Source organism: Archocentrus centrarchus, chromosome 7, assembly GCF_007364275.1.
Source record: "Archocentrus centrarchus isolate MPI-CPG fArcCen1 chromosome 7, fArcCen1, whole genome shotgun sequence".
Classification (NCBI taxonomy): Eukaryota; Metazoa; Chordata; class Actinopteri; order Cichliformes; family Cichlidae; genus Archocentrus; species Archocentrus centrarchus.
The window spans coordinates 9,935,199-9,958,215 of NC_044352.1; the positions used below are offsets into that span (position 1 = coordinate 9,935,199).

Sequence of the window (23,017 nt, forward strand, 5' to 3'; positions counted from 1 at the left end):
GTGGTAGTGGTAGAGGTAAAGGCTTCAAAGGTATGCTTATGGCAAGGTTACAACCAACTACACAAGAGAAAAAGGCATCACTGCCCTACTTTTTTATTCATTTCTTAAATAATTTTGGACATAAAATAACTTCAGCAATTGTGACATGTCTCATGTCATCTGCATTTGGTTCGACTTTTAAACTTAAACTGTAAAGGGCAAATGTGTGCCACACTAAGGGGTCATGATCTTGCTGCGAAGCTTATTCATAAGTATGAACTTACTTCCACGTTCAAGGAAATCAATAAAGACTAAAAACTTTATCTTTCATCTTTATCGCCACACTGACTGTACTTCTGATACTAATCCTCCATTTTTTTCACACTCTATACACATTTAATGGCCATTATCTGCCTCTGAAATAAATATATGTATGCACTTTTTACACACCAACGTGGATGTTACAGCAGGGACTGAGAAACCCTCCTAAACCAGGGTCACTCCATCTACTAGGCCACCACCCGCACTTCCCTGTCCTGCCGAGGGATGACGCTAGAATCAAAAAGACAAAATCATAATTGGGGGGTCTCCAGCTCTGCCTGTGTCACATGGAAGCACAGTAGCTGAGTCGAGGGGATGCGAGCAGAGATGGAGGGGGCTTGAGGGACTGTGGAGGAGAAATCTGGCTCTTGGAGATAATATTGGAGATACAGCAACAGAAAGGCAGGTTAACACTTCCCAGCCTCCCTTCTGGCTGGGGAGCAGAGGAGCGCGGACAGGGCGCACAAGGGGGTCAGCGGGCGCTCGAAGGATGCCACATGCAATATGGTGCATTCCTGTTTTGTGAAGCCCAGGAAAGCCAAGTTATCGCCTTTGATTGATTATGCTCGCGGGGAACGGCCGGTCCGAGGGGAAGCAGACACTGAAGGAAGCGACCGGGGTTGACGCTGTGCCTCCCCAAATCTCTGAGCTGAGTGAGTACAGGGATGCTATAGCGCAATGCTCTGTGCCCGTGGCTGTGTGACAGGCTGGAGGGAGAGAGGGGAGGGGGGGTCATTGATATGTGCCTATACATTCAGCTCGATAAGCTGCACACGTACTCAGCATATTTTATTCATCCAGGATCTGTAGCGTATACCGCTTTGCTTGTTTTCCTTTGTGCTCGCTCTGCCTTTTCTTCATTTCCTCTGGTAATACATTTTAAACAGAGACACGTGTGCACCCACCTCAGCGTTATTGCGTTGCCTTACGTGATTTAAACCCCGAAATTAAGGGATTCATCAGAGAACTTAGTAGTGATTTGATGAGAGAGGGGCGCAGGAAGCCTCCGATCTCGAGTTTTTCTCTGACTGTAAAGCGTAAAGATCATTAACGTTAGACCTGCCCTTAACATTTGCAGCCCCCCCTGTCTCCCCTCCTTCCAGCGCTCATAAATTGGGGAGCTGGGGGTTGGGGTGGTGGTGGTGGTGGTGGAGGGGACTGGCTTTGTCGTGTAAGTTGCCAGCTGACCTCAGGGACACAACATCCTTTACCATCCTCACTTTGATCTGGAAATTAATCGGAAACGCTTTGATGATTAGAGGAGAAGAAAAGGAGGAGAAAAAAAAATCTGTCGCGCTACAGGCTTAATTAAACCACGATAAAAGCACACTGCATCAGCCTGAAAATTTTCATTTTCTATGACCGCCTATAGCCTCTACCTGCACGGACATCTCTCTCCCTCTCTTTCTCTCTCTTTTTAAACCCCCTCCGCCTCACCTTCCACTCTGTATAATCCCCGTTCACACCCTGCATGGTTTTTAGTCTCTGGCGGCTTCATTTGAGTCGTGGTTTGTAACCTGTTGTCACCACGATCACTGCAGTTTGCCAGAGCCCTGAGGCGCGGCGAGCCGGGCAGCCAGCAGCCGAACCGTCACCCAGTGTGTGATTGATGCCTGCTGAGTGGGTGCCATCATGAACCACATACATACAACCTCCCCAGAGACACAAACACGCACGCAAGCCCCAAGGACGGCTCTTCGAGTGTGAATATACCATTTCTCCAGCATCTCACTTCGGATAGGATGGGAATCATATGATCACAAGAAATAATATTTATTCTGATTGTATTTAGATACATAAGTGCCACATGGTGTCAGAGGCAGGGGCAGCCACGGATAAAGACAGAGCCTTTTCCACACGGGCTTCAGCGTTCTTCCTCACAGGGGCATGGTTAATCGTTGTTGCAAGCAAACATTTGACCTAATTCACATTCTCACACAATAGCAGTCTCCCTCCCTCCCTTACACAAACACACACACACACACACACACACACACACACACACACACACACACACACACACACACACACAAACACACACACACACACACACACACACTGCTGTTATTTGTGTCACACAGAGGGTGAGGGTTTTTTTTTTTTTTTTTTTTGCTCCACATGAACTCCCAGGTGGTTTATCAAAACCTGAGCAGATTGGTGGAGAGAGGCCACTGTTGGCTGCCTGGGTTTGTTTGAAAGGAGCTCTAGGATTATTAATAATGAACACATGTGAATGCAGTGCATGTTCCTAGAAAATTAAAAGCCTTACTAGTATGACTTGCTAGGGTTAAATGTATTCCTAAAAATGCATGTTTCTGAGTTTTATGCCATGATTCCATGTTTCATCTTCTGGTGCCAGAGAGAGAATGAACATGTTTTTTACTGCTTTAAAAAGTATATTTGTTAAAAAAAAAAAAGTACATTTTTCTGGTTACAGAATATGATTCGACGTCAATTCTGTAAACCAACCCTCTTCCTACAAACATTCAGATCAAATCCAAGTCAACAGGTGACCTGGAGCTATCAACTATTTTCTGGTTGATGTTGTGGTCCATAAAACCTCAGAGAACAGTGCAAAAGCTTCTGTTTTTGCAAATGTTTTTGTATCATCTGATAAACACTCCAAATTTCAGGGAAACAGTTTGTCATGAGGAGGAAACTACATGAATGCAAAGGAAAGCAAAATATTGCTTGTCAGAGTTACTGCTTCAATATCAAATGAATGAAGCCAAAGTTGAAATCAGCTTGTGGAGACAAACTCTGCGATATATACTGTTGCCATAAGTTTCAAATAATGAGGTCAGAGTTTGCATAAGAAATCCCTGTGAGTGGAAAGTTCGGACTGCTCTACTCACTGTTTCAGACAGTTTTTTCTACAACTGACTCTGGATGATGTCAGTGAGAGCAGGTATTCCTAATACGGTCATCATAGGCACGCAGCTCTGCGCGTGAGCACAGAACTGCCGTCCACTTGCTTTTCAAACTTTCTGTTTACGAGGGGCAGCCAATCAGAAGGAAAACTGCCTTAAAGAGGGAGGAGCTAAAACAGCTTGTTTTGAATTCATGATGAACTGAGACCCAAAATAAGATAAACAAGGTTTATTTTGAAAGAGGAATTATGCCAGGCTTATCTAGTAGACTCCCAGAACTGAAAATGAGCATAATAAGTCAACTTTAAATAATAACAATGATGTGCGCGTGTGCGCACACACACACACACACACACACACACACACACACACGCGCGCGCGCACACACACGCGCACACACACACACAAGACTAATACCACAGTCCTGCGAATATATACATATATAATTCTGTTCTTTTTAGGAAAAAAAAAATAGGTATTTGTCTTCTTTATTTACACAGTTAATTGTAATGTATCACAGTTGAATACCTTGCATGTATTGTAAAATTGCTGTATTTTGATACCATTGTTATTAAGGGGAATGTATCATGATATTGTATTGTGACAGTACTGCATTGACAGTTGCTCTTTCCTTAGCGGAAACTTGGGAACATATCCTATATGTATTTGTTGTAGAAAATTCAACACTTAATCAGTCATCAAATTAGTTTTCTGTCAGTAAGTCAGCTGATTAATCGCTGCATTTCTACAGTCACCCGGCCAATGTGTTATGACTATTTGATCAGTTCATTTGTTAAAAATATTTTTGAACAAAACAGGTTATTTATTGACATCAATGAAACAGTGTCAGATATTTTTAACTGTTTTTGGGTTTTTTTAGACCGACTGCTTTGGTTCCAGCAGCCTTTTTTCCCTGATGCGTGCAGAGATAAAGATATACAAAATACAAAGGGAAAACTGGATCCAGAAGCCCACCTTCTAGCCTTTGAGCTTTTAACCACATCAATAACATTTTGTTACTCTTCCCAAAAGTCAAGATTCAGCTCCCATGTGATATTTTGAATGATCAAAGAACCACATTTGTTAAAGCCAGTATTGATCAATGATGTTCCAGTTTCCTGGTCACATATGGTCTCATCTCATTTGTGATAAACAGTTAGGGCAACACCTGGCAAATTTGCACCTGGAGGTATTCAAGGGAGCACCCATGGTTTGTAACGAGCACACTAAGCATCAGCGACAGGAGGGAGGGGGGCTTTGTGTAGCATAAAGGCAGCCAGTGGAGGGCCATTTCTTGCTCTGAGCACTACGTCCAATTGGTTGGCTCATATGAAGCAGCGCTAGGGCCGGAGATTACACTGCAGTGCTGAGGCGTCACTCTGGCTCAACACCGCAGGGGGAGGCAAGAAGATAGAGGGGAGAGAAGAATGGCCAGGGAGGTGTGGACACACTCACTGACACAGGGGAGCAGGAGGAAAGCAAGGGAAGGGAAGGGAAGGAAGACTGGGAAACCTTGTTAGGAAATGTGACAGGCTCTTTTCATCATCTGCTTTCAGTGTCTTCAAAAACACCTGCCACAAGACTCCCACACATGTCTTCTTCCCTCCTCTCTCTCCTTTCTATTCCTTCACACCTACATCTTTTCCCTTTCTTTTCTCTAATTATCTTCTCCCTCTCCATATCCACTCCTCTGCTCTGTTGTCAAATCTGCACACATATAATTACACTGTGACTTAACTGGTCATTGCCTCTTAGGTACCTATAGTTCTTTAAATCCAGACTACTTGCTCTGGAAGTTGCTCAGCTAAGGTGAAACACTGGTAGATAATTAAGAGGCATAAAAGGCAGGTCACAATCAGAATAGCTTTGACAGATATGCTAGGAAAACATCCTTACTGCTGTAACAACTTTCCCAAGACATGCTCAAAGAATCACATAATTGCATTGTACCCACAGTAGGAAAATGTGACATAGATCTTATTAATAACAGTCAGTGAAGAAAACAAAGCTTGTTAGGGTAGGATGCTGGTTAGGACACGCTGAACCTGCAAAGGAAACTAAGCACAGCGTGCAAAGACTCACCAACATGTCTGTGTAGGAAGTTCGGTGCAAATTGGATTTCATCCTGTGAACAGCTGAGTTCATGTATGGATCGCTGCTGGAAGAAATGCAAATTAACAGAAGTCAGCAAAACTCCTACAATGCAATATGAAGCATCAAAGAACACCATACTTCTCTGCTGTGTGTTACTAAGCACAAAATCAGAGAATGAAATGAGTTAAATGGTGTGCTCTGAATAACTGATTGCAGAAAAGATGGAAGTTACACCAAAGGTTTAGAAAACATTTACCAGCAAAAAATGGCACGGGCCCTTTTCTGACATTATGTCTGCTGTTAAGACATGGGTCACTTTTACACAAGTGTTCTTCACAGCTTCATTCACACACTCCCACAACACTGATGGAATGAGCCACATGCTCATGCTTTATTATGGACTCTGGGAGATTTAACAGTACATCAAGTAACATAAAGTGTGTGAGATTAAAGTTTAACTTGGCAGTAATATTTTGATAGTAGGTTTGATAATTAGAGAGGCCATGCCCTATATGTAGTTATGGGAATGCAGCCATATTTGCTTTACTAAAATTCAGAGACTGAAAGCTTTTTTTCCCCCTCTGATCAAACACTTTTAGATGCCACTGGATTAATGAGAAGGACTGCATATCCAAAGGGTGCTGTGAATAGATGTCAGCATGAGCCATGAGAATCTGTGAGAGTCATTGTATTCAAATACTGTGGGGTTACTGTGGTGACCACTGATGTATAGGTGAAAAGATCCTACCTTTGTCTGAGTTGTGTTAATGTTACTCAGGCAACATGAGAGAAATGGACATTTTTAAAAGACTCACCATGTTTATTTTTATGCAGCCTTGTAGATTATGTGTTAAAATGTCATAGTCATGTGGTTAATACTCAGTCAACACTTCCTTCTGCTGCTTCACAGTAAGACTCTACTGGAGAACAACTAAGACTTTTATTGTGAAGAGGCCACAGCAGTTTTTGTGATTTTAAATAATTATCTGATAGTGAGCGCCATCACATTTGGTAAGCTATTCCCAGAGGATCTCCTTACTTTGTCTAGTGCCATCAGAAGGTCAAAGTTTTTGTTGGGAACTATAACAGACCAATATTCACCAAAAGCCTTAGCACAGAATTTCAGGTTTATATTTAAAGTTTTTAGTCTCCACTTATGACAGTATATCTCCATAGTAAGTGGATGTGTTGCCATAAAATTTTGTACAGGTATTTATGATTCCCAGAGGACAAATCCTGCAGGTGATTCTCTTCTAGGGCCACCAGAAGGTCAAAGTTTTCATTATTAAGTGAAATGTACCAACATCTAACTAACAACTTAGCACAAAATTTCAGGTTCCCATTTAAGGTTTTAAATAAAGTGTCTTCATTCCTGTTAGGATGAACTGCAGTAACTGTTATAATGGTTTACAGGGAAGACTGCTCAAACACAGGGGAGACACAGGAGACCAAATATTCAATACTTTAATTGGTTATGCAGGGGTGTTCGGTCAGAGACAGCAAACAAATCTGTCAAGGGGTAGGCAAATGCTGCAAAAAGGCATAAATGAGGGATAAAACAAACAAAAACACTCGTAATTCTGCAAAAGAAGGGACACTAAGAAATGGCAGCTTGAATGGTGATAATAAATCAGGCAACTGAGAAGAGCAGGTGTGGCACAAAAGTGCAGGAAAGAGAAGAAAAGTGGGAATTAGCAGTTAGCACTGCTGCCTCACAGCAAGAAGGTCCTAGGTTCGATTCCACCTTGGCCAAGGTCTTTCTGTGTGGCGTTTGCATGTTCACCCTGTGTCTGCATGGGTTTTCTCTGGGTACTCCACTTTCCTCCCACAGTCCAAAAGCATGCAGTTACTGGGGTTAGGTTAATTGGTGATTCTAATTTGCCCATAGGTGTGTTAGACCTGTTGGTGACCTGTGCAGGATATACCCTGCCTCTTGCCCTATGTCAGCTGGGATAGGCTCCAGCCCCTCCCCCTGCAACAGCAGAAAAGAATGGATGGATAGCTGCTTCCTTCCACTGTCCTGGACTGGAGCTACTGATGGTAGTCCTCCTTCTGCTCTGGAGATCTGCTGTGAGCTGGAGGGCCCCTAAAAATTGAATCTGTAACAGGTTGGAGGACTGTTTCTGGTTCACATGTAGCTACACTGATCTCAGCAAGGCTACAGAGGAGAACAAGGACTGCCCATGTGGTCCTGGAGTTGGAGCTCATGAGCTAGAAGAGAGACTCTCCAGGGAAGCAGATTAGTTATTTATTTGTCACAGAGTACAGTTCAAATATATGACTGTGCCAATTAATAAAGAACACCAAATTGTAGTTAACCAAATCACAAGGTAAAAGTGGAAGTGCAGAGGAAGATGGAAGAGTGAAGATAAGGATAACAGCAATTCACACTTGAGCAGAATCCTTATTAGGCCTCACTAACTCTGCAGGATGCAGTGCGAAAGCTAAATTACCTGAGCTGCTTCAGGCTGATGTATTTGTTTCTGGAAAGCCCAGTGGTAATGTGGTTGTTCCTCCTAAAAACAGCCTGAAGGTGTTCAAGGCTTTAGCTAACCTTCAGAGAGGATACATGTTGCTCACAAGACTGCAGACAAATTGGTAAAGTAATTCAGTATGTGTTGATTAAATCTTGAATAGAAGGAAATTGTCTGCGTGGAATCTAAAACTAAATTATGTTGTTTGAAGAGGATGCACATGCACAAACCTTACAAAGAGTCTGTCAAAAAGGACAAAGTCCAACATAGATTGTGTTGCTTAAAAACGAATCTGCAGCTTTAAACTGAATAAACAGATAAGAATCAGATACATGTAACTTCAGTACGTTTCCTGCAGTCTGCAGCGTTGTTGCTGATGGACAACTGACAAACACGCATTAACACACATAAAAAGATGCTGCCACAGTAGACAGTTGCCATAATTTGACAAAGATTAGGCTTGTTTGTTTGGGCTTTTTTGTTATAGCTCTGTGTTTTTATTGTTTACTTGAAACATATTATGCTGCCAAATGTGAAAATTGTCTGCCAAGCACCAAGGAGTAGAGAAGAAGCAGGAGAGATGTGTCTGTCTGCTCGCTCTGCTTTCACAGTTGTCTCCTTCAGTGTTTTGGGTCACTCTGCCTGCTGGCATGTTCAGCTTTGCTATGACTCATTGTACCGCCTCAATATGTAAGTTTGTTCATGGAAGAATGAGCAAAACACGAACATTTAACCATATGGAGCTACCTGACAAACAGCATTGTATCTCACAAAACTGCTCAGATTAAATTTTTTGGTTTCAGCAATGCATTCAGCAGCATTGACAGGGACCTATTATGTTCATTTCAAGCTCCATTTTTTTAATTCTTGGACTCTAATAGAGTAGCCTTGCATGATTCATCGTTCAAAATAATCGTTACTTATCTTATTCTGGTCCTTGGTGCGGTTTGTCAGTTCATTGACAGTCTGAAACAAGCTGCTCTCTTCTCCCTCCCCTTATGCAAACTTTCTTCTGATTGGCTGCTCCTTGCAATTGGAAGATTTGAACAGCAGGTGGGTGGAGCTTCAGTGTTAACAGCCAGAAGTGTATGGCCATATTAGGGATATCTACTCTCTTTCCCATCATACAGAGTCAAGAGTGGACAAACACAGCTTGTGATTGAGTGTTCAGAGTTGTCTGTATCCTGATCTTTGCCTCATAAGGATTTCTTGTACATACTCCAACCTCACTAGTTTGAAAATTTGGCTATATGTCCATTTTCTGCTGTGTATCCAAGTCTGGGTCTCTGGGGCAGCAGTCTTAAGCTGAGATGCCCAAACCTCCCTCTCCTCAGCCACCTGCTCTAGCTCTTCAAGGGGAGAACTCCAATTCATTCCCAAGCCAGCAAAGACACATAATGTCTCCAATGTGCCTTCTCTTAGTTGGACATGAAGGCACCCAGTAGGCATCCCGGTGAGATGACTGAACCACCTCAAGTGGCTCCTTTGGGTGCGGAGAGTTAGAGGACCTGCTCCTCATCCCATTTCTATGGCTGAGACCAGACACCCTTCGAAGGAAGCTAATTTCTGCCGCTTGTATTCGCCATCTTGTTCTCACGATCACTACCCACAGCTCTTGGGTAATGACTGAAAGGCTGCAGTTGTTGGTTAGTTCCCAGACTGCTGAAATTGGCTTCAGGGACAACTTTGGACATGTTTTATAAGTACTCATCATTTAAAAGAAAAAAGGTAAAGCATTGTAGGTCCCCTTTAAATGTATTGTTGGATTACTGTAGTAACCTTTAGACATAGATCTGTGCTGCTGAACAGGTATGCTGTTGATGTCTATGTAAGTGACACAAAGCTCGGTAATCCCTTAAACAAGGTAAAGCAGAAGCACATGCCTGAGGCATAATGTCTATTCACTTCAGTGCTTCATCCTGGATGGGAATTCACACTCTCTTTCTTGCTCTCCTTCTGCACGGTGAATATAATATTTTGGCTCCGCTGCTTTGTTAACGCACTTAATGTTTCGTAAAGGTTAGATCATTTTGTAATTAAGCACTGCTCTGTGCCTCCCTGCAGATCCCAGTGAGACCGTGGCACTTCCCGGCGTGCATGAGTGTAAGGGTGTGAGTGTGAGTGTGTGTGAGAGCAAGTGAGCGCCAGCGCTCCCACATGGCCTCCATGCAGGACGGGCTGAACTTCACGGCTCCTCCCTACGGCAAGGTCCTGCTGCTGGGTGCTATCGCTGCTGCCTCAGCCTTTGTTGTTACGATCCTCATTGTGGTGCTCTGCGTGGGCTGCCAGAGGTGAGAGCTAAGCACACATGAATGATCATACACACATGTACAGATTCAGGATGTTCATTTTAACTTAAAGACATTCGCATATGGTGGAAAAGTATTGAAATTAAGACCAATATATTGGCTGATATTGGGCTTCTTGAATGATATTGGTACATTGGCAGAAAAGTTGGGATTTATGGATGTCATATTTGTCTGTTTTTTTCACAAATAAATATTGTGTGATATGAAAAACTTAAAACTTTAAACCATGTCAATTACTGTTTTATAAAGAGTGCTTTGTTTTGCTAGAATCAAATATGAAATAAACAACAAAAACGAAATATAAAGCCTGATTTTAAAAATTGCTATTGGCAGCAGATTGTTCTTTTAAACACACTGGCATTCACAGTCAGTTCATCCCTATTTCAAACCTTTTGCATAAGCTTAAGCAAAGGTGCCAGTAAAACAAAGTAAAAGCAAAATGCAATTTAAGGATTAAAAGTAAAAAATGCCTTTGCTACAAGCCAACTACTAATTTAACTACTTGTATTATCAGGTAGTTTAATTCTGTGGTTTCAAACATAAGGGTCAGGCCCTCTCCAAAAGGTCACAAGATAGATCTTAAGAGTTTATAACATGATTAATGAAAAAAAAGTATTAATTTTTGAGATGTTTCTCTAATCTAAGAGGATAGAAGCAAAAAAGGTGGAAAAGTTGGTTTAAAGTTTGACAATTTGGTATTTTTTTTTATGTGCATTTAATCTGAAAAGGGTTCGTGTAATGTAGTAGAGCACATCAAAACTGCACTACAGCAGCTGAATAGTCAGTAATTCTCCACCATTGGTATGCACATGTGCAAATGTTCTTTGAATGTTTCTCTTGCATATGCACAGTCATAAGATGACTCAGCCGCACACAAACAAGGCTCACACAAACAAGGCTTACACAAACATGCTCTCTCTCTCTCTCTCTCACACACACACACACACACACACACAGTGTTGAATCCTGTGTGACAGAGCGGTTGTGTTTGTCACAGGAAGGGGAAGACACACAATGTCCCCGGCGAGGGTGGAAAACACCGCCTCATGGACATGGTAGGTATCAGGCAACACACTCGTCAGTGTTTTGTTTGTACTGGAACAGAGGTAGCTTAAGAAACACAATTCAACAGACCACACTATCATTCAGAGGACACCACTTCAGTCTTAATTATTGTTTAACTGGCCCTGTGTGTGCGTTTGTGTGTGTGTGTGTGTGTGTGTGTTTGTGTCGTCAGGGTATACTCAGGCAGTCGAAGCTGCGGTCCATCAGTAAATCAGACACTGAGATGAACAAGATGAACTGCAATGGCAAAAGTGAGTGCATCTTTCACATACAAATCCTGACCTGTGCTTTTTATACAGTATCCTGCTGGTGTCAGGGGAAACCTTGTATCACCACAATATCAGCTCTTTAGGAGCCAAACAGCTGCATGACAAAGCAATTTTGATATTATTCAAGGGTATTAGGGGGGGAATTTTCAGAGCCTGGGTGGGATATGATTTTTTTTTTTTTCTGTTCATTTAAAAGCATGACAATCACCAGAGCTGGAGATACAAGGTTTTTACACATGAGTGATAACACAGTCCATGAAATGGCATAAATGGAAAATCATTTGGAAAATTTAACAGCAGATCATAAGCATGACACGTACAAACACGAGTTAGGTACAAATAAATGTAACCATTGCATGTTCTGCTTTGGCTTCTTTAACTTTATAGTCATTAATTAAAACCAGGCTTAACCATGAAAACATCTGGGAAGATATGAATATCTAGTTTTGTAATCTTGTAATGATAAAGAAGCCTTCTGACCTTCTTGGACCCAAGTCTGGGTCAACTCCAAAAATCTGTCAGCTTAGAAAAAGCATTTAAAGCAAAAAATAAATAAATAAATAAACAAAACAAAATAAACAAAACAAAAAACAAAACTTAGTTGAACTTCAATGAATTTGTCATATCCAATAAGCTGGTCTGTTTACTCATTTTATCCTGATTTTCAGCTCCAGGTCACAGCGCCGATAATCAAACAGTTGTCTGAGACTGAAAATTCTCTCCATGCATGAATCGAGTCCTTGGATCCAGAAGGATATCTGGATCCAGATTTGTTTGGGATTTTTTCTTAAGATAATCACAATGATGTCTCTCAATTTTTTTTCTTATTTCAATATGACATGTATTTGTGAAGCTATGATGTGAAATGTCCAATTTTGCCCTATCTGGTAAAGAATCCTTCCAAACTTCCTGGATGAAGATCTGGATCTGGATTGACTCCAAAAGTTAATCACCTCTGGTAAAATTTTCATGCACATCCATCCGTAACCTTTTGAGTAATCCTGCTAATAAACAGGCAAACAGCAATTCAGACAAAGAAAAAAAAAGAACCAAACCAGTCAGATAGGTTCCTTGGCAGTGATAAAATAATAATAATAATAATAACATTGCAAATAAGTGCAACACTTTTCCTTCACATCCTCACTATCTGATCTGGCCCTAAATTCACTCAAAATCCTCTTTTCCGAAAAGATTTGAGGACATATTAGAGGAGAAATTTACCCTGAAACAGAATTCACATTACATTTACAACTCAGCCTTATTCCACTAGACGGTTCAGTCTTGATTTATGAACATGTATCTCTCTCTCTCTCAAAGACACAAATCACAGTGCCAAGATAAATCCTGGAGCTCCATCACTGACAGTCAACAGGGAACTGTGTTTGTGGGCACTGTGACAGTAGCCTCAGAGAGTTTGAAGAAATATAAGCATATGTCCTGCTTCATACTTGTCCTGTTTCCACTGCAGTGGAATGAAGCCAATTTGGATGCATATTCTCAAACATCTATGTCAGCTCCCAATTTACTGTCAGCTTCAGATTTGCTCTTACCAGTGAGAGATTTATTCATGTTCACAAATGTTCGCTGAACCTTCCAGTAAAAGAGTAGTATAGGGTGTGAATTCTGCTTCATGGGGGGCACTGGCTCCACGGACAGTGTAACAGCAGGCTGTATGTGCCTTGCAGAGGCATCTAAAAAGAAACGTCCAGCCAGCATGGACCTTCTGCTGCTGCCCAGCTGCTGGTCTAACTCTGACCTTCGTTCTCAAGGCAGGCAGCTTCCCCAGATCCCCTCTGGGACTGGAGAGGACGGCGAGCACACTTACTCTGAAGTGGGCCGGCGCTCCTCCACTTCACGTACTGATGATGCCCTCTACGCCATGGTAGGCAGGGCCGGGCAGACAGACACTCCGGCCCCTCCAGCCGTCCCTGCCAACACCCCGGCGCCCCCAGACCCCGACGGTGATGTGGAAGGCGGGCTGCCCGAACCCGAGGCCCAGGTCATGTCACCCCCTCACCCTCCGGAGACAGCCGAGTACGCCTGCGTCAGGAAGCTGAGAAAAGCGGATAAGGCGCCTCAAAAGAGGGACAGCGGGACGGATATGGGGGAACCACCGGCACCGCCTCCAAGACACGCCCCACCATCACATCCAGCTCCTCCTCCACCACACCCTCACAGCACCAAGTTGCCCCGTAGAAATGTTGAGGCCTTTAACGTCCCATCCTTCCCAAAGGTTGGTAGGCTTAATGTTTTGCATACAGAAAAATTCATGTTTATGAACTGATAGGAACAGTTTGACATTTTTGTGAGTTTCTTCCAGAGTTACAGCCAGAAAGACCCCTTTGCTTTCACTTGCACATTTTAAAAAGTTGAAAATTAAAATTTAAGTGGATAAATTAGTGATTTTCCTCCCCAATCATTCTCACAGACTGTATATAAAAGATGGCTGTAACCACGTGGCATCACCCACTCCTTGTGAAATCAGGTTTTAAAGCCCACATTTTAAGGTTTTTGTCATTGCTGTGTTGTTTTTTTTTGGAGGCAGAAGTTACCACATTTGGACCACATGGTGGAGCGCTAACTTGGTTAGCGAGATGCATCCACAGACTGTACGGAGCCAAGTCTGCACATACTTCTAAAAATGATAACTTTAAGATTAATGCTATAGAAATGGGTGAGTTAAAAAAGCAAATAAACCCCACTGCACTTTCCAGTTTGAGGAATTTAACTAGACTGACCAAAACCATTTTTTTGTACAATTACTGTGTAAAATTGGGCATCATAATATGAAAGTATATGGAGATTGACTCGCTTTTGGAGTCAGCCTCAAGTGACCATGAGGGGAACTGCAGTTTTTTTGGCTCTGCATTGGGATAGCCGCTTGGCTGCTCCCTGGTCAATCTAAAACATTTATTTTCTTGTTTTTAAATGAATAAAAATAAAAATACTGAAATGTCTTAGTTGCAAACATTTTTCAAACTCCTTGGCTCTCCAGTGTGGTCAAGTACATCCTGTTTGCTTTAATATACCTTTAAATGTGTCTGGAACCAAACTTAACTCCACCTGTGAGAAAATAAATCACCTGGATCGAGTTTCATTCCTTCTCTCTACAGGTTAGGTCAAAACCCAAGCCCCAAAGTTCAAGTAGCTCTGCAGACTTCCATGATAAAAGAGTGGTGTGATATAGAGTAAAACCATTTTGAGTGCCCCCAGGAGCACAGTGGATTCAATAATTTTGAAAAGGAGGAAGTTTTTGCCACTAAAATCAGCCAGAACGAATGGGATCAGCTGTCCAAATCCAGGTGTACAAAGCCTGCAGAGACTTACCTAAGACGATTCGCAGCTGTAAAGGATGCCAGAGGGACTTTAAAGGATATTGAATTGAGGGTTGGAACTCTTTTATAAATAAGCTTTCTTTTTTTGATCTTACTAAGTTTACAAAAAAAAAAATCCAAAACTCTATTTTCAATTCATCATTTTTCCCTCTGAAATGGAATCTATAACACAATAAGATGTGCAAAAGGTTTGAGGTAATTAGAAATTATTTTGTGTTGTGCACCTATATGTATGCTAATGACTCTTAACTCTTAGCTTAGCATGAGGACTGGAAGCAAGGGAGACTCATTTAAGTTGAACAAAAATAAAACTTCGTCAGATCCATTGCAAAAGCTCTAATACCTGAACAGCTGGTGCTTGCAGCTGGAGATGGAGAATTGATTTGAAGACGAAAAAGAGCAATTCGCAACACAGGGAAAGAAATGAAAATGTAAGTCCCCATAAAAAAACAGTTTTTTCCTCCCACTGTTCAGTTTTTGTGGGAATTTATCAAACTCGATCAAACTAATTAATTAGTGAGCTTTGATAATAGGATTTTGTTACATGTGGACAGAGCTAAGCTTCAGATTTTGCTTACAGAAATCTTATCATTTAACTCTTGGATGAAAATAAGAAAAGGTTTTTTTACCCCCAAATGTAAAACTATCCTTTTATTAACTATCTTTTTTCGGGTGTGATTTGAACTTCATGTTGACTCCATGTGTGTGGCTAAACTTTTGAAAGATAAGATTAGATTGGATTTTTCAAAATGTTCTTTATACATTATATCCCACTTTTTTTTTTAATGTTCACCTTGATTAAAAGGGGGAGAGATTCTATACATAATGTTTTAATGTTTCACTGAATATTGAAATTCAAGTTAATTTAGATAGTGCTTCAAAATAACTCCTCAGATACAGTGATTTCATTTATTAAGGGAAAAAGCTATCCAAACCTACCTGTCCCTATGTGAAAAAGTAATTGCCCCTAAACCTATGAAGTGGTTGTGCCACCCTTGGCAACGAGAACTGCAGTCGAGCATTTGCAATAACTGACAGTGAGTCTTTCTCATCGCTGTGGATGAATTTTGGCCCACTCTTCTTTGTAGAATTGCTTTTATTCAGCCACATTGGAGGGTTTTCCAGCACAAACAGCTTGTTTAAGGTCATGCCAAAGCATCTCAATTGGATTTAAGTGCAAACTTTGACTAGACCACTCCAAAAACCTTCATTTTGTTTTTTTTTTTGACCAATCAGAGGTGAATTTGTGTGTTTTGGATCGTTGTACTGCTGCATAACCTGAGTACTATTGAACTGATGGCTGGACATTCTTCTTCAGGGTTTTCTGGTAGAGAGTAGAATTTATGGTTCCATCAATTACAGCAAGTCATCCAGGCTGTGAAGCAGCAAAGCAGCCCCAGACCAGCATGCTACCACGACCACGTTTGACTGTTGGTATGATGTTCTTTTTATGAAATGCTGTGTTAGTTTTATGCCAGATGTAACGGGACTCAAACCTTCAGCTTTTGTCTCATCAGTTGACAGTATATTTTCCCTAAAGTCTCAGTAATCATCAATATGTTTTTTGAGAAGAGCCTTTGTGTTCTTTTTGGTCAGCAGTGGTTTTCTCCTTGAAACTCTCCCATGGATGCCATTTTTGCCGAGTCTATTTCTTATTGTTGAATCATGAACTCTGACCTTAAGTGAGGCCTGCAGTTCTTTACACAGTGTTCTGGATTCTTTTGTGGCCTCTTGGATGAGTCGTTGATGCACTCTTGGAGTAATTTGGTAGAACTGTCACTCCTGGAAAGGTTCTCCACTTTCCCAGATTTTCTTGATTTGTGGATAATGGCTCTAACCATGATTTGCTGGAGTCCCAAAGCCTTAGAAATACTTTCAAGACTGTCAGGTGTCAGTGACTTTGTTTCTTACCCATTTCTTTAGATTGTGGTGTGATGTGCTGCTTTTTGAGATCTTTTAGCCTGCTTCACTTTGTCAGACAGGTTCTATTTAAGTAATTTCTTGATTCAGCAGATCTGGCAGTAGATCTGGTTATCTTTGTCTAATATTCCAATTTGTTTGATAATTTGAAACATTTAAGTTTGACAAATATTTAAAAATAAATCAGGAAGGGGGGCACTGTAAGTGCCTGGAGGAGTTTCAAGATGGGAGCTGGGTGGTAAGACAGCAATTTGCTTTAGATTCACACAAGAAACAAGAGGACGAAGATGGACGGATATGCCCCTGTCCAAAACACCAGGACATTTAAGAAAACACGTAATATTTATCATTTAAGCAATAAATGCAAACTGATTCCTAAATCAATAAAACACAAAGTAACGCTGATGCCTGACAGCTACATATTTCCTTTGCAACAAGCCACACCAACACAGCAACAGCTTGAGTGGTCTGTTTTATGAATGAAAGGAAGATAAAGGGGACGACTGGAGGGGGAAGAAGAAATTAACTGCTAAGCTGAGTTTTTCGTGACCTATGCACATCAGTCCTAGAATAATTTTTTTGTGCTCATTTCCAATCCCATCTTGGACTCTAGTAGAGTAGATAAATAATCATCACACTGGAGCTTGTGCAGCCTCTCAGTTTATCCACTGACTAAGCTGTTTTGGACCCTTTAAGCGCCTTTCTTCTGATTAGCTGCCCCTCTAAAACAGAAAGTTAGAGCAGCATGTAGGTGGGGTTTCTGTGCTCACAGCCGGAGCTGTGTGCTTGAGATGACCACATTAGAGATATCTAACCTCTGACACTGTATAGAGCCATGAGTAGAAAAAAACCTGTCAGAAACCGAGGGTTTAGAGCAGTCTGAAGTCTGAGCTTTTGCCCCACAGGGATTACTTGCACATACAATGACATCTTTATTTAAAACTTTGGCCACGTTCAGTATGAGCAACCACTATTGTACCAGCATATATACATGACAGAAACTAAGGAAAAGCATAATGGGTTCCCCTAATTAGGAATGCAGAGTGTGTGGCAGTTTCTGTTTTGACATGTGTAAGAAATGTCTCTGTGATAAATATTTCATTCTGTTATTCTTTGTCAGCAGCAGTATGATGCATAAATATGCAGTTTGTGGTGCTGTGATCAGGATCTGCAGAGCATTACTTTCACAGTTCCTGTTGATGCTGCAGAGGACCTGCACAGTTGTAATTGTGCCAATGTTGCAGTTTCCAGAACACTTGGCAACATCATGCATGGTGCTGTGATATGTTAGCACTTCTCTAGAAATGTCTTTGAAGTCCTGGCGGTGAGCGGTGTTTATTTGTCGAAGAGTTCTTGGTGATAGTGGGGTATTTCAGCTCTCAGCAGTGTCACCTCCTCCATATGTTCGCAGCAGCAGGACTGTAGGCAGACTGTCTGCTATTACTGTGGATGTAAGGCTTTGTGCACCCCTCCAGGTGACAGTGGGAAACCATTTGCTGCCCCGCGTGAGGTCAGCCAGGTCGCTCTATCTGCTGTGACCCGAGTTCAACAACACGCACAGTTCACAGGCTTACATGTGTAAGCAGTTTGCTCACAGGCCTGTTCACTGCTGATTTTCCTGTGAATGACGCAAGGTGTTGAAATTGAGTCATCCAGAATATAAGCAGGCTCCACCTTCCAGGGAAAATCTATTCACCCCTGTATGAAATCCATCCAGTATGCTTCTAATGCTGCACTACTTCTTAAGAGGGGTTAATTTGTCTTGCACCCGCCCTGTTGCGTCTGCTTTGTAAAAATTGCTTTTTATATTCATGAATTCTCGTTTTCTCAGTGCAGCATCACACATGAACATGTGACCAGCTCTGCCCCAAATGTGATTTATTGTTCTGTTGACAGGAAGTGATGTTTATGGGCAACGGAGAGCAATACATCTGGAAGCCTCCAGAGGATGATGACATGCTCATGCTCCAGAATAAAGCCCTGGGCCCGCTGGGTGCTCACACAGTGGAGAATATACAGCCGTCTGCTGCTGCGGTAAGCTGGGGTTTTTTTTTTTTTTCAGTCTGTGCATCATCCTATTAGGAGCTGCCCATTCCCTTTAAATTGATGCAGGACGAGACGTTTCACACATTCTTTAATTGATTTAATCATTTAAAAACCCAGAATGTCGTTTTACAAATCTACGCTTGTCTTGAATGAAATGTTTCCCTCCTTTTTCCAAGCTGGAACTCAACATTATGTTTTTATCAACTCAAACACAGTAGAAAAAAAAAATGATAGTCTTTATTTATTATTGCTCTTTATATTTGTTGCTTTCTAAAATGTTATGTTGTCCAAAAAAAATGCAACCCATTTTCTTGCTTTATTAAAAAAAAAGCTACACAATATCTATTTCTAGTTAGATGGATAAGAAACAGTTTGGAAAAAGGGTTTGAAGTTTGTTTTTAGTGTTTGAGGATTTTTAGAGAAGCAGTTTTGCTAAACAAACCTCTCAGTTTTTATCTTTTAGAAAGTGTGTGACTACAGTGTAACAGTCATTTATTAATACAAGAACTGGATTTAATTGTTAAGTCATGGTATTTAACAGAAGCTGCATTACATCAAGTGAAAACACCTGGATTAAATGTGAAGCATTTTTATTGATTCAATATTATATTTGATGAACTTTTACCTTTAATAAAATTAAAAATGCTGATGTGAGTTTGAACACATTCCTAAGTGGTTTGGTAAGTTTAAAGGAACCATCTCACACCTTGGTTTCCTTACCAAGGGTTATGAAAGAATACCTCATATCTGCAGGACACAGGAGACACGTAACTGAGCATAAACGACTGGAAGCAGCTTGCCTGGATCTGTGTGCATCCCAACTCACTAATGAACAGATTATAGACAAATTTACTTGGTTAATCTGCACACAAACTAAAATAAGCAAAACATAAACTGACCATATATATTGCAAATTAAAAGCTTTCAAAAGGCACCAACACCACAACCACCAGCATCTAATGCACTGACTCAAACTGGTGAAGGGGAAGCCTCGCAGAGACTATAAGGTTTTGGAACTTTCTTGTTGGCTTCATTCTTCAGCTCTGGAGGTTGCAGCTTCCCTAACATGTAGATACAAAAGTTGCTTTAATTCCTAGTATTAAAGTGAATAAAGCGGCATAATTCCTTTAAATCCTTTTTTTTTTTCCACTAGATAATCTCTAACTTATTTGATTGCAGGTGGCTGAGATGTACTCTAAGGTGTGTAAACCAGGAAAGAAGAAGAGAGCTGTGCCAGGGTCTCCCCCAGCCAACCCCGGCTTCCGGACCTTGGGTCGAGGTGACCGGGACCGAGACCGGGATGGGGGGTTTAGTGTAGTGGTCAAACCCCAGACGTGGGCCCCTCAGGAGGGCAAAGCGGTTGGTGGGCCCCTCGACGACCACTGCTACGAGTCCATCGGGACAGAGGAGTGTGATCTGGCTTATGAGAACATAGAAGGCGGAGGTGCCTGGAAGCGAGAGAGACCCCCTAACATGTGTGCCACCCTGCGGCCAAGGAGGAAGAAAGCCCAGCAGCCCTTGCAGCAGCAGCAGCCCCCTCCGCCGCCACCAACGCAGCAGACCCCCAAGTTACAGCACCTGCCTGCCAAAGCCCTTCTGCTGCCGGGGGAGAACCTGTACGAGAGCATCGGCGACCTGAAGCAGGGCTCTGCCACCTCCAGCACCACCACCATCTTCACCTTCAACGATGGCATGGAGATGTATGTAACAGGGCTCTGAGGTGGCAGCTGCACTGTGACCCCTTATCCTTCCAACACAAGGAGCTGAGCTAACGCCACAAGGAGTGACGGCTGAGCCCCTGTCATGCTCACCCACACATACTGTTTACATTCAAGTCATAACATCAAGCCTTTCACAGGCTCCAGAGGCCTTGAGGTAGTAATGTTGCTCTGTTATGACCTGGGCTGAATAAAAAGTCCAATTTATTATCCTTATAAGGAATCCAAAGGTAGTGAAAAATAAATGAGCACAAAACCATTGCAGAGCAATCTGTAGGTAACAGTAGCACTTCTATTTTACTGATACATATGTGCAAAGCACAATAAAGTGAAAAGCCTAAATTCTTCCTCAATTCTAGCGGGTAAAAAGAGTCATATATGTGGTCCGAGTAGGACTCCTATTTGGGGGAAAAGGCACAGCATTGTGTGAAATATTTTGGTAGCACTTAGTCTGTTGTGAACAGACCTTCCCTGTAGTTGGTCAAGATGTGATTCAGGACAGAATTTAAATGATATAAATGAACGGATTACTAATCAAAATGCTTGAAAGCTCAGGGACCAAGAGAAACAATTATGAGAGTATTATAAAGTAAATTAAAAAAAAATTGCACACAGTTTGCATTCCTCCTAAAAGCTTTGACTAATTTTGACCATTTTCACATTTGAAGAGCCGACCAGATTCTTCCCCTCTGTCATGCTTTGTTTCATCATACATGGACTGAACACTGTCTCCACTGCCGTCTGTAAATGAAGTGTTTTACTTTGTTGATCCTGTTTCTGCACTTTGCCTGCTACAAGTTGCATGCTAAAAAAAAAAAAGGTGAAAAAAAAAACAACAAAAAAAATTAAGCACTGTCATGTGGTACCTCTATATGAATGTTTTTTTTTTCTATTGTCGTTGGTTGTTTATTTTATTTTTTTTAAGTGTGTTGCTTTATTTCTCTGTAGCGCTCAAAGCCAGTTAGATTAAGGATGTCTTTGGCTCAGTGGGAGGGATTATTTTTCCCTCCCGCACCTGCAAGAAACACAGTACAGGTGTAACAAGACTGAGGAGAACTGCTCAAGTCCTAAAGATGGAGACAGTCCACTCAACCCCACCCCCCACACTTGCACACACAGACACACACTCCTCCCTTCTGCTCAGTCCTCACTCATGTCTGTGGACTGTTCATCTACATAGTCCCTGCCTCGTGGTCATATGAATCTACTTGGGTTTCATCATAGTGCAGTATGGAAAGCTCTAGTAGAACTGATGTGTATTAGCAAAACGTCATGTCTCATCATCACCCCATCAACTCTCTCTCTCTCTCTCCGTTATCAGTGTTAAAAATATTGCAGCAATGTGAAGCAAATGGTTGGCTAAGCAGCCAAGCATCACCCCAAGGACACCACACAGAAATTGCATACAAAGCCTGGACAGTAACGACAATTTCATTTGACCAAATATCCCCAGCAAACAATGTGATTATACTGTATGTTAATGCAATGTGTATGTACATGACAAAAGAGAAAGAATAATAAATATATCATCAGTGTCAAGAAATCTATCTTTTTCTATTATGTTCAGATGTGTTTTTGGAATGACTTATCTTGTGACACAAACTGCAAAAACAGCTGCAATGTAAATTTCAGTGTATTCTGTTTGTTGTTTTTCAAAGCCGTGGAGCTACGGTGTGTTCTTGGAAAGCCCTGCTAAGTTAAATGTGGCAGCTAATGTTGTGTGTTTGCTATTCAGACTACAGGGTCTTGTACTCAAAAGCGTGTAATTAAGTGCTAAGTGCAAAAGATTGTAATGTTTTATATCAAGATTACTATTCATGAAATGTCAGTCAAGTTTATACTTTTGTAATAAAGTGGCACTTTAAAAAAAACAAACACTTTATCTCATAGTCTCGGTTATTAAAACGGACAGAAAGCAGAATTTGCCGAACGCTGATGATGATGGATTCCTCTAACAGTTGCCATCTTGTGATCTTAAAAGCTGCCTGTAGATTCAAGTATTTAGTCCTATAAAAGGAAAGAAAATTATCTCCATAAATATGTCTCAATAAGTTTAATGGCCTTTTAGTGAAATTATTTATAAATGCATAATATTTTCACACTTTCATTTAAATCTAAATCCCTATTTTGTCCTTTGCTTCTTTTGTGCACAACCTTACAAACCTCACTGAGGAGCATGTATGTGCATGTGTGTGAGTAGCATTCCCATGTATGCATGTCTGTGTGCACGTGCACATGTGCCGGAGTAACAGGGTCTGCGTCTGAGTGGCTGTAAAGTGTTGGGGAGGGAGGGGGAGGAAAAAAAAAAAAAATAGGTCACCCCTTAAAACAAAAAGCTTGCAGTCAACATCGCAACCGTCTGCTGATTTTTCATTGGCCGGCTTGTCTCCATGGTAACAGGTTAACCTTGAGGCAGTAGTCACATGGCTGAGCGAGTCTTCTGCTGTCTTGGAGAATACAGCGTGCGTCGTATGACATCCGTGATCACAGTGTCACCCACTCGGCGAGGAGCTATCACAGGGGAGGAACAACCAAAACAGCCCAAAACAAACGAGTAGGAGATTCTGTAGGTGTGAAGATGATACAACGTTCACAGCTTATGCGATGTGATAATCTC

The 23,017-nt window shown here is 41.6% G+C and overlaps 1 protein-coding gene across 2 annotated transcripts; it reads left to right on the forward strand.

Annotated features, from left to right (window-relative positions):
- The first annotated feature begins 603 nt into the window (after positions 1-603).
- On the forward strand, positions 604-22,336 carry LOC115782525 (uncharacterized). 2 transcript variants are annotated; one of them, XM_030732728.1, is made up of 7 exons: positions 604-953; positions 9,803-10,029; positions 11,045-11,102; positions 11,285-11,363; positions 13,151-13,614; positions 18,533-18,670; positions 19,862-22,336. In XM_030732728.1, the coding sequence occupies exons 2-7, from the start codon at positions 9,896-9,898 to the stop codon at positions 20,399-20,401; spliced, it is 1,413 nt and encodes a 470-aa protein (XP_030588588.1). In that variant the 5' UTR covers positions 604-953; positions 9,803-9,895; the 3' UTR covers positions 20,402-22,336. The 2 variants fall into 2 exon arrangements, with proteins under 2 accessions (XP_030588588.1, XP_030588589.1); XM_030732729.1 differs by having other exon boundaries at positions 13,268-13,614.
- The last annotated feature ends 681 nt before the right edge of the window (positions 22,337-23,017 follow it).